This window comes from Echiichthys vipera (genome assembly GCF_963691815.1).
Source record: "Echiichthys vipera genome assembly, chromosome: 20".
Classification (NCBI taxonomy): Eukaryota; Metazoa; Chordata; class Actinopteri; order Perciformes; family Trachinidae; genus Echiichthys; species Echiichthys vipera.
Genome location: NC_139845.1, coordinates 4,499,742 through 4,512,334, shown reverse-complemented (window position 1 = coordinate 4,512,334; position 12,593 = coordinate 4,499,742). Strand labels below are relative to the sequence as shown.

At 42.3% G+C, this 12,593-nt stretch overlaps 1 protein-coding gene across 1 annotated transcript in view; it reads right to left on the bottom strand.

Moving 5' to 3' along the window:
- Nucleotides 1-12,593, bottom strand: part of lamb1b (laminin, beta 1b) — a 41,662-nt gene that overhangs the window by 5,144 nt on the left and 23,925 nt on the right. Inside the window, exons 20-29 of the mRNA XM_083935287.1 lie at nt 11,904-12,067; nt 11,562-11,786; nt 11,262-11,479; nt 8,988-9,084; nt 4,188-4,557; nt 3,901-4,085; nt 2,974-3,215; nt 2,678-2,884; nt 2,454-2,598; nt 2,018-2,225 (exon numbers count right to left, since the gene is read on the bottom strand). Coding sequence (XP_083791413.1) covers nt 2,018-2,225; nt 2,454-2,598; nt 2,678-2,884; nt 2,974-3,215; nt 3,901-4,085; nt 4,188-4,557; nt 8,988-9,084; nt 11,262-11,479; nt 11,562-11,786; nt 11,904-12,067 — 2,061 coding nt within the window. The remainder of the gene's footprint in view (nt 1-2,017; nt 2,226-2,453; nt 2,599-2,677; nt 2,885-2,973; nt 3,216-3,900; nt 4,086-4,187; nt 4,558-8,987; nt 9,085-11,261; nt 11,480-11,561; nt 11,787-11,903; nt 12,068-12,593) is intronic.

Sequence of the window (12,593 nt, the reverse complement as noted above, 5' to 3'; positions counted from 1 at the left end):
CGTTTGATTTTTTTACATCATGCGGACGAGTGTCACGCTCTAATTTACACAATTAATGAACAGTAAGTTTACGAAACGGACATTTTTAGATATTTAAACAATAACTGCTGCTATTATTTATTTATTTATTATTTTCAAAATAAAATGAGGTGTTTATCATATAATTTTGGTCATTTTAATCATAACATGACACTTTCTTTTTAATTCTTAATTTTATTTAAGACTTTTCCCATTATAAAGACCATATAATTATTAATTTTTCAGTGATTTTCAGACATTTATGCAGGATTAAACCCCTTAACATGTAAATAGACTGAATTATAGTTGTATTTCTTATATTTGTCTGTTTTATTCATGCATATAACAAGATAAAACTTCCAGAAAAGTAATTTAATGAAAATCTGTTTACGAAACTGACATTTTCGCATATTTAAACAAAAACTACTGCATTTATGTCTGTGATTTTCAAAATAAAATGAGGTGTTTATCATTTAATTTTGGTCCTTTTGATCATAACATGACACTTTCTTTTTAATTCTTAATTTTATTTAAGACTTTTCAAATTTTAAAGTTCATATAATTATTATTTTTCAGTGATTTTCAGACATATATGCAGGATAAAATCACTTAACATGTAAATAGACTGTATCATAGTTGTATTTCTTATATTTGCATTTTTTATTCATGCATATAACAAGATAAAACTTCAAGAAAAGTAATTTAATGAAAATCTGTTTACGAAACTGACATTTTCGCATATTTAAACAAAAACTGCTGCATTTATGTCAGTGATTTTCAAAATAAAATGTGGTGTTTATCATGTCATTTTGGTCATTTTAATCGTAACATGACATTTTATTTATTTTTTCCTTTTTTCTAATTTTATTTAAGACTTCAAATTTTAAAGTTCATATAATTATTAATTTTTCAGTGATTTTCAGACATATATGCAGGATAAAACCCCTTAACATGTAAATAAACTGTATTATAGTTGTATTTTTTACATCTGTCTGTTATATTTGTGTGTATACCAACATGAAACTTCAAGAAAAGTCAATTGATGAAGCATCTGTTTAAAGAACTGAAGTTTCTAGATATTTAAACAAAAACTGCTTCTAATATGTCCGTGGTTTTCAAAATAAAATGTGGTTTTAATCATATTATTTTGGTCATTTAATTCATGACATGACATTTTATTTATTTTTTCCTTTTTTCTGCTTTTTTTTTAAAGACTTTTCACATATTAATTTAATTTGAATTATTATTTTTTCAGTGATTTTCAGACATATATGCAGGATAAAATCACTTAACATGTAAATAGACTGTATCATAGATGTATTTCTGATATTTGTCTGTTTCATTCGTGAGTATAACAACATGAAACTTCAAGAAAAAAGTCAAGAAAAGTCAATTAATAAACCATCTGTTTACTAAAATGAAGTTTTTAGATATTTAAACAAAAACTGCTGCTAATATATCCGTGGTTTTCAAAATAAAATGTGGTGTTTTTCATATAATTTGAATCGTAACATGACAATTTCTTTTTTTTTCCTTTATTGTAACTTTTATTTAAGACTTTTCACATTTTAAAGATAAATTAATTAATATTTTTCAGTGATTTACAGACAAACATATAAATATATATGCAGGATTAAACCCCTTAACATGTAAATAGACTGAATTATAGTTAAATACATACACTTGTAAAATCATAATTCAGCGATTATCACTAAAGATTAAGGTGCTTTTCTTTTTTTGTATTCTGAGTTTCCTGCAGCTTTTCACTCTGTTACTTTAACAAAATGAGACTTTTAAGAGTTTAAAAAGTGAAACAATGCACGAGGGATCAGAAAGTATTCTTAAATATTATGATGTGATCGTGAAAATGTTTGGATATTAATTTATTTTCTTATGAAAACTGTGATTATTGATTCTGCAACAACACGTTCCTTCTAAGACGCTCATGTGTTGAGTCTTGAGGACGTGTTTTCGTGCAGACATGTCGTTCTCGTGTTACCTGGCGGCCTTGGCCCGTTTCAGCAGCGCCTCTGCAGCCTGGATGTCGTCGGCGCTCTGACTGAGGATGGTCTCCACGCTGGTCAGGGCGCCGACCTTCTCCCTGATCTCCTTCGTCAGCTCCTGCAGCTTTTCTGTCGAGGTCGGCATCTCCAGAGCCAACACCTCGCTGGCCACCGCCTCGATCACTGAAACGTCCGCTTTGTCGTCTGGAAGAAGAAGAAGAAGAAGAAGAAGAAGAAGAAGAAGAAGAAGAAGAAGGTTTTCCTGCAGCAGTTCTGTCCAGTTACACCGATATTGAAAGATTGTGTGTGTGTGTGTGTGTGTGTGTGTGTGTGTGTGTGTGTGTGTGTGTGTGTGTGTGTGTGTGTGTGTGTGTGTGTGTCTCCGTGTGTGTGTGTGTGTGTGTGTGTGTCTCCGTGTGTGTGTGCACTCACTGGTGAGCAGGTCTCGTATGTCTCTGATGAGGTTGCGGAGCTGCTCGTTGCTCTGCTCCACTCTCTCTTTGCTGCGGTTGGATGTGGTCAGCACCTCCAGAGCGTTCACCTTCGCCTCGTTGGCGCGGTTGTTAGCTTCCCACACCTGACCGCAAACAAAATCAGCCACTTGCTCATGTGCGTCTTGAGTTATTCCACATTAGTCATAGGTTATTATCACTCACCATCCTGGAGAGCTTGTCCACCTCCTGCATCGCTGCGAGGATCTCCTGGTCCAGGTCTTTGGCTGACTTGTGAGCACGCTGGGAGGTCGTGACAAGGCCTCCGCATCCTTCTCCGCCGCACCGAGGCGCTCCATCCTCGCCGACGCAACCCAAACCACCGCAGGGGGAGCCAGAGCAGCTCTCGCCTTCAGCTGCACCACCGCACGTCTGCAGAGAGACGACAAAGTCATCCTAAAACTTGACTCTGACACCAGAGGCAGTACAGAAAAAACATAAGCAGTGTTTTTAACCGTCACCTTCTCACTGAGTGGCGACAGGTCAAATGTGTCCAGCTCGGCGGACAGTTTGTCGAGCTTCTGCGAGTTCCTCTGGTGCTTGCGGTCGAATTCTTTCTGGGCGCCGCTGAGTTTGTCCTCTGTGGCTTTCCGTACTGTGGCCGACTGCTCCGCTGTGTTTCCAGGACTGGTGGTGGAGGCGTTGGCGCGGAGCTCTGCCATCGTAGACTGCATGTGTGCAGTCGTAATGGTGTCCATGGCACCTGAGAACAAACACACTCGGTCATTAAAGGGTTTCTGTAACACGAGGGAACTGGATTCTTTATTTATACTAAAATCAAACATTTTAACATCTGACATCTGAATCTGGAAGGATTGTGATGTTTTGAGGTGGGGTCGTCATGGATGGATTACTGAACTGGCCCACTGGGTACAGGACCAGAGGCTCAGCGGCCCTGGCGAATAAAATGTTGTTGAAAAAAAAAAAAAAGATCACAAAGAGACGCTAAATGACCACAAATGTACACAAAACGACCAAACATGACCACAAAGAGACAAAAAATGACTATTGGAATGCAAAACGACCACGAAGAGATGCTGAAAATAGACACAAAACGAACACAGAGACAAAAAAAGGATGACAAAGACACACAAAATGACTAAAAATAGATGCAAAACCACTGCAAAAAGATGCAAAATGACTAAAAATGTATGCAAAACCACCACAAAAGATGCAAAATGACTAAAAATAGATGCAAAACCACCACAAAAGATGCAAAATGACTAAAAATAGATGCAAAACGACCACAAAAAGATGCAAAATGACTAAAAATAGATTCAAAACCACCACAAAAAGATGCAAAATGACTAAAAATTGATGCAAAACACCGGCATGAGAACACTATGTGAAACTTTGTTATGTTAAGAATATCGTGGCGTGTTTCTCACCCTGGATGTTGGCGTTCTTGGCGTTGTTCACCTGCTGCCTCAGCTCCTGGACACTCAGCTCCAGCTGGTTGGCCTCGTCGGTCAGTGCGTCCAAGTTTGCATCGGTGGCGTTGGCGTCGCTGTGGAGAAGGTTCAACGTCTCCTCCGTTGTGTTGAGCTTTCCGTTCAGGTAGGACATCACCCCGCTGCAGAGACAACAGTAATGAACTCAGACGTAAAGGTCTCTACCACGTCTCTTGGTCTGTGTGTGTGTGTGTGTGCGTGTGTGTGTGTGTGTGTGTACGTACGTAATCTGATGCATCAGCTCCTGAACCTGCTCCAGCTTCACCGCTGCAGGGTTGCTCTCCACGATCTCTCTGACAGCTTTGACGTTCCTCTCCAGGCTGCTGACTAAGTCTTTATAGGGCGCCGTCACCCCGCTGGTCTGGAGCTGCGTGATTTGACCCTCCAGACGATGAGTTTGATTGGTCAGCTCGCCGACCACGGTGTCCCAGACGGCGAAGCACTGGTGGCAGGGCTCACAGTCGGGGAACTCGCCCTGGTAGCCCCGGGCGCACTCGTTGCAGCGCTGGCCGGACACACCCTCCACGCAGGTGCACTGACCTGTCGCACGATGGCACTGGGCGCTGGAGATTCCTCGAGAGTCGCAGTCACAAGCTGGAAACACACGGGGGAGAGTCAGGGATAAACTCTATAAACACATACAGTGAAATGTTCATTTGAATACTTTTACATGTTTAATTCTATTATATTGTATCAGACAGTTTCTTTACATGATGCTGTAACATTTTCTCTATCGTTTTAGAAATCTCATCTCATCTTCAGCCTCTTATCCGGGGTCGGGTCGCGGAGGCAGCAGCTTTAGCAGGGGACCCCAAACTTCCCTTTCCCCGGGCCACATTAACCAGCTCTAACTGGGGGATCCTGAGGCGTTCCCAGGCCAGTGTGGAGATATAATCTCTCCACCTGGTCCTGGGTCTTCCCCGAGGCCTCCTCCCAGCTGGACGTGCCTGGAACACCTCCCTAGTGAGGCGCCCAGGGTTCATCCTTACTACATTGTTGCATTTTTCTTGTTTTTTCTAGTCCGAATAATTCAAATCTCAGGATACTGCATCTAAAACAATGTTGGCATCTCCATTTTAAACCCCACATTGCATAACTTTGAATAATAAAAATTAAACTCTGATTCATATTCCCCTAAAAAAATACTGTTCTCAATGGTTAGCTTAAAAAAAATACAGCTTTTTAGTATAACGTGTGATTTAAAATCCCAAATACCTGATACAATCATTACTGTACATTTACCCGATGGATGACTCAAAGGTCAAAATCATCAAATCATCAAAGAAACACCATTAAATTAAGACCCTTAAACCGCTCTACGAGACGTGTTTAAAGATTTAAAGTCTCCTCAGGGAAAAGAGCCATTTGAAAACAAAGTTTGTTCAACCTCCAGTAAATAAACTCAGACATGAACGTGACCCTGAAGGTCACACCGACCCCCCGAGTGTTGAGACGCTCCACAGGGCTGAGGGAGGAGGAGGAGGAGGAGGAGGAGGAGGAGAAGGTCTGGTGCAAGTCAGAAACGAAGGAATGCTGCGCTTGTTTGAGAGCGTTAAGCGTTTATCTGCCTGATTTACGGAGCAGAAGGTAAAGGGCTTGGTTTGACTATTTGTTTTTGACACGGTGAAATATTACTCCTGTTTTTAGAAGCACATTCGGGTCAGAACATACGTGGTGATTAAGGGTCATTACGTGTCATTCAGGAGCCACATACTAAAGATGCCGACAAGACAAACAGTTTCAACATCTGAATCTGGAAGGATTGGGATGTTTTGAAGTGGGGTCGTCATCGATGCATTACTGAACGGGCCTACTGGGTACAGGACCAGAGGCTCATGGGGTCAGGGGCCCGACTCATAAAATGTTGCTGAAAAAATCACCAAAAACACCCACGAAGAGATGCAAAATGACTGAAAAAAGAAACGACCTCATAGAGACAAAAAATGACACACATGCACACAAAATGATCAAAAAAATGGATGCAAAACAACAAAAAAAGATGCAAAATGACTAAAAATAGATGCAAAACCACCACAAAAAGAGGGAAAATGATTAGAAATTGATGCAAAACCACCACAAAAAGATGCAAAATGACTAAAAATAGATGCAAAACCACCACAAACAGATGCAAAATGACTAAAAATAGATGCAAAACCACCACAAACAGATGCAAAATGACTAAAAATAGATGCAAAACCACCACAAAAAGATGCAAAATGACTGAAAATAGATGCAAAACCACCACAAAAAGATGCAAAATGACTAAAAATAGATGCAAAACCACCACAAAAAGATGCAAAATTATTAAAAATAGATGCAAAACCACCACAAAAAAATGCAAATTACTAAAAATGGATGCAAAAACACCACAAAAAGATGCAAAATGACTAAAAATAGATGCAAAACCACCACAAAAAGATGCAAAATGACTAAAAATAGATGCAAAACCACCACAAAAAGATGTAAAATTACTAGAAATAGATGCAAAACCACCACAAAAAGATGCAAAATGACTTAAATAGATGCAAAACCACCACAAAAAGATGCAGAATGATTAAAAATAGATGCAAAACCATCACAAAAAGAGGCAAAATGGCTAAAAATAGATGCAAAAAACACAAAAAAAAGATGCAAAAATGACAAAAAATAGATGCAAAACCATCACAAAACAATGCAAACTTACTAAATATAGATGCAAAAGAATTAAAAAGACGTACAAAACAACTAAAAATGGACATAAAATGAGCACAAAGGGAAACAAACGACTAAAGTTGGGTGTCTTGTTCCTCCGTAAACAGTTGGGGGCCTTTTACATGTCTGTGCCCAGGGGCCCATTGTCTCTGAATACGCCCGTGCCTATAGTAGAGTACAGTTTGGGTGGCTTTATTATCTACACATATACACTCCCACACATTTCTCAGTACGCTGGCCACGCTGCTCAGTTTTCCCATGAATCAGTGCATCATCAGTGCAGACGGGCAGCGCGCTGCAGCTGGTCCAGCCGCTTAAGAGACCTTCAGGGAATACAGCGGGAATAATTCAGGATTCCTGGGTCCTCTGGGCGTCGGTGCATGACCTAAATGAAATGCCTGGGAGTCCTGGAGAACATCTGGTTCTCATGAGCAGGGGATGAGAGGTTGTTGCCAGATCCTTCCCCTCCCTCCCTCCCTCTCTCTCTCTCTCTCCCCCTCTCTCTCTGAGGGCGAGCCAGCTACTGTGAGACGCACATTTCTGCAGACGGACTCTGGGATCAGAAACCCACAACTGAGCACCAACTTCATTCAAAACTCATTTAAAGAACACCGCTGGTATACTTAATGAGCTGCACACACACACACACACACACACACACACACACACACACTAAACACAATAAACACAATAAACAGCCTCCAACCTGGTGACTCACACGGCATGAGAACGACTTGCAGGCATAAAAAAGAAGATGTTACGTAAAAGGAAAAACAAACACAAGAACACAGTAAAGTCAGGAAGATTAAGGACGGTGACGTTTTGGGTCTGGACTCCTTAAGAAGAAGCGTTTTCTTATTTGGGATTCGATATCAGAAGAAAATCTGTGCTGACGTTTGTGCAAAACAGATGTTTTTTTGCATTTATTTCAATGATACTGTTGTAAAATGTTAAATGATTTAAATTGTAATAATATTTTTAGCATTCGTAATATTTTCTTTACATTTTGACGAAGCGATACGGTCTTTTAAATTAAATAACCACGACCTAAAGTAGTTTTTTTTTGTTTTTTGGGGGCTTTTAAGGTTATTTGGGGAAAAAAGAGAGAGAGAGAGAGACAGAGAGAGAGAAAGAATGAGAAGAAAGAAAGAAAGAGAGAGAGAGAGACAGACAGAGACAAAGAGAGAGAGAGAGAGAGACAGAAAGAAAGAAAGAATGAGAAGAAAGAAAGAAAGAGAGAGAGAGAGACAGACAGAGAGACAGAGAGACAGACAGAGAAAGAGAGAGAGAGAGACAGACAGAGACAAAGAGAGAGAGAGAGACAGACAGAAAGAAAGAAAGAATGAGAAGAAAGAAAGAAAGAGAGAGAGAGAGAGACAGACAGAGACAGACAGAGAAAGAGAGAGAGAGAGAGAGACTGACAGAGAGAGAGAGAGAGAGAGAGAGAGAGAGAGACTGACAGAGAGAGAGAGAGACAGAGAGAGAGAGAGAGAGAGAGAGAGAGAGAGAGAGAGAGACAGAGAGAGACTGACAGAGAGAGAGAGAGAGAGACTGACAGAGAGAGAGAGAGAGAGACTGACAGAGAGAGAGAGAGAGAGAGAGAGAGAGAGAGAGAGAGAGAGAGAGAGAGAGAGACTCAACCCCCCTGTGGTTCTTAATATGTTTTACATACTGAGGAACAGCGTGAACGCCAGAAAAGCTCCTGGAAGAAATTAAAATCCGGAGACTGCAGACCGGAGACTGCAGACCTGAGACTGCAGACCTGAGACTGCAGACCGGAGACTGCAGACCTGAGACTGCAGACCAGAGACTGCTGACCGGAGACTGCAGACCTGAGACTGCTGACCGGAGACTGCAGACCTGAGACTGCAGACCGGAGACTGCTGACCGGAGACTGCAGACCGGAGACCGCAGACCGGAGACTGCAGACCGGAGACTGCAGACCGGTCGGAGCTGATAGAAAGGCAACAGTAACTCAAATCTCCACTGGTCCCAACAGAGGAACGCAGGAGAGCATCTGTGAACACACAACACCACCGACCTTCTACAGAGAGGGAACAGCAGCAGACGACCACACTGACACTTTATTAAGCACCAGGTGTGCCTAATAAAGTGGCCGGGGACTGTATATATATCTCTCATCTTGTCTTCTTTGGTAAATACTTGATTTTATTTTGTATTTTTCTATATTATTGTATTTTGTAATCAAATGTCTAAACCTCCATGAACAGACTTGACCACTAGGGGGCAGTGAACAAGTTCAGATGAACTTTAGGTCGGCGGTGTGTGACCTACCGTGACATTTGACCTCTGGATCGCGGTGTGTGACCTACCGTGACATTTGACCTCTGGATCGCCCCAGAAGAGCTCTCTGCACTCCCGACACGTCTTTCCGCCGAAACCGGGTTTGCACAAGCACTGTCCGGTGACCTTCAGGGACGGACAGATGAACAGATATAATCAGACAGGAAGTGCAGCGGCAAACTTGACCATTTTTTTACAACAGATAGGAAAATAAAGCCCATCAGACGCCGTAGAGCTTCGATTTTATCGTGTTTCAGTGGAATGGAGACGTCCTGATACACACTCACATCGTCTAAATTAATAATAATAAGCACATGGATAATCTGGGTTTATATTTTGCACTAAAGTTCTTAATAAAATGTATTTGTAACGTGTTAAATTCACACAGGAGTATACGAAAACAGGCTTTACCGTACCATATTAACTCAAGATGCTATATCGTGATATATACTGGTAACGAGAAATGAAATTATCTGAATCATGATGGAAGATTTTAGCTAGAAATCTGTTATTTTCAGATTACAGATTAAAAAAACTCACGAAAAAAATATAGACTCAGCGTGCAAAGACCTTAACCCTGCTGTTATCCTGTTATCCTTCATATTTAATGACGCTTCCTAATTTTATTGGGACAAAATTAGATAATTTTTTAATGATTTCATCATTTTTTTTTCTATTTTACAACTAAAATATTAAGAAATGTTTGAAATTGTTTGTTTTTCCTGAGGTCAAACTGACCCTGTACACGCGTCTGTCCTCGATAATGAATTCCAAATATTATAAATAACACAAAATAGTGGTTAGAAAATAAATAAATGACCTTAAAACACACATAAATATCCCTCAATTTTAGGTCAGTCATATTAGGGCGCACTCACACTGTGCACTCCCACTGTGCGTCCGTCCCGTGCCCCGTGCTTTAGGGTCCTTGTCCCCCCCTCCAGGCCCGTTTGTACTCACACTACCTGGGCCTCGGAGAATGCTTCTTGCTGCCTATACGTCATCGGTCGTAACACGTCACACGCATTGATGACGTCATGGCGATGCGTGGCTTTGTTTCCAGATCTTTCCGTAGACCTCAGAGTTTTTCTGCGTCTTGTCGACTGTTTTTGAATCTTTTCATCGACCAAATCTGCAGTAAACACTCCACCTCCGCATCACACCAACGTGAACCTTTCACCGCCATTGTTTGAAATGTCCGCGCATGGTCCCTCCTTCTTTTTTCTATGTCCCAACAGGCGCACAGGAAATGACGTCAGAGCCGCCGTAGGCCTCGTGCTCGTACACGTGCGCACGCTCGTGCTCGCACATGTGCAAACGTGCTTTACAAAAGCCCACCTCTCCCAAACGGGCCGCGGACGGCAAGCTGGCGTGGTGCGGTTGCACTCACACTGGTCAAACGAACTAGACTTTACCCGTGAAACCTGTTTGTGCACGGTACGGATGGACAGTGTGAGTGTGCCCTCAGATATTTAGTTTTTCCGTACATTTCTGAAGTCACGTTATTGTTATTCTGGATTTAGAAGAAGGTGTTTGAGCCCATGACTTCTTAAAAAAAAGAATAAAGTTAAAAAAAAGAAGGTGTTTGGGGGGATCTGTTTAGTTTGAATTGCTATTTCGGTCGTCGACAAACACACAAGGAGTATCTGACATAAAGAGTCGAGTAAAAACTTTGGTTGTGACTGGAAGTTTAAAATGCTGAGGTCAAATTGACCCCAAGGATGACCGGTGTAACATTTGAGGGGAACAGGAGGCTCAAGGGAACGAGATGACGTTTGTGTGTAAAAGTGTTAAACTTTTGGACTAAAGCATTTTTGTTTCATGTCTTTTCGTCACAGACACAAAGGCACAATGGACTTTTGTAGTTTGATTCAGCGCGCTCCTCCTAGAGAAGTGTGTGTTCAGTTATTCCACAGTGTATTCTGAGACTTCCTTCCTCTGATGGAAAGCAGCCAGTAAACACAGAAACCCAAATGTTTGTGTGAGCGCACGACTCTGTTCATCATGTTGTACAGATCTCCAAACAGCTGGAGTCCGTATATCAGGAGAGAAACAGAAACACAGGCCTGGGGTGATTAGATGGGCTGGTCGCAGTGACTCACCGCCGCCCTGCAGCTTCACTCTCACTGAGAAATGTTTGGAAATCGTGTCAGGAGAACTCTGGCAGCAGCGGTTCACGGTGAAACACTGGGATTCAGCTCAGCTATACGTCGTGGCGTGGGAGAGCAAGTGTGAGCAGCTGCTGTGACGCTAACGAAAGGAAACGACGCGGACAGATGTTGGGACGTTCCGCGGCCACTCACATCGTTGCAGGAGGATCCGAAGGAGTGGACGGGGTCGCAGTCGCAGCGCTGGCAGCCCGTCCCGCTGGCGATGTTCCACGTGTCGGCGGCGCAGCGGTCGCAGTTCTGACCGATCACGTTGGGCAGGCAGGGACACTGGCCGCTGTGCTGGTCACACTGACACTCGTCGGGGGATGAGCAGGCTCGAGGTGCCGTGCCCGTCGAGTAACACATGCACTCTGCACAGAGGAGGAGGGATCAGGAAGTGTCACAAACACATAAAAACACATAAGTTAGTGTGACATCAACAGCTCAACTCACTCCTGCAGTCCTGAGTGGCAGCGTTGCCGTAGTAACCCTGTCTGCAGTGCTGACACCCGTAGCCCTCGGTGTGGAACAGGCATTTGAGGCAGGCGCCCGTCCGAGCGTCGCAGGACCCCGGGTCGTGCATGTCGATGTTGCCGTTGCACTGGCACGGCATGCAGCGCCCGCCAGGCACCAGAGGGTTCCCGAAATAACCAGGAGCGCACTCGTCACACCTGGCACCTGGCGTGAGGACAGGAAACAGGAAGTGAGGTCACATGTTGCAGAAGAATGTGTGTGTCTGGACATGATGACATTGCTGCTTTCAGATGCTCTGTGTGTGTGTGTGTGTTTACATACCTTTGTAGCCAGCGCTGCACACACACACCAGCTGGTTAGTATTACCCAGAAGGTAACAGCTGTCAGAAAACTGGCGCCCACTGCGCGGCCCATCGGGGCACATACAGGGGCGACAGTGGCCTCCTGAACCCAGCTCTGGGTCACCATGGTAACCGTCCAGACACCTGGAAGCAGCGGAGAAAAGTCAAAACGTCATCATCATTTACGACAAAACAAACAAAGTTTCATGTTTCAGTAGAAGTATCCTTTATAAATATTTATTATTTATTTGAATAGGGACGGATAAAAGAACGTAGATATGCTTAAAACAGTAAAAAAGATGCAAAAAAAATAAAAATAGATGCAAAACGACTAAAAATAGATGCAAAATGTCTAAAATTAGATGCAAAACCAACACAAAAAGATGCAAAACCACCACAAAAGATGCAAAAAGACTAAAAATAGATGCAAAACCACCACAAACAGAAGCAAAATGATTAAAAATTGATGCAAAACCGCCACAAAAGATGCAAAACGACTAAAAATAGATTTAAAAACACCACAAAAAAGATGCAAAATGACTAAAAATAGATGCAGATTGCCGCTGAATTAGCCACAATTTTGTGTTTCTTTTGAATTTGAAAGTTTCTTCATTCCACTGAATCCAAGCACTTTTCAAACCTTTTAAAAAACACATTAAAATTCAAGTGT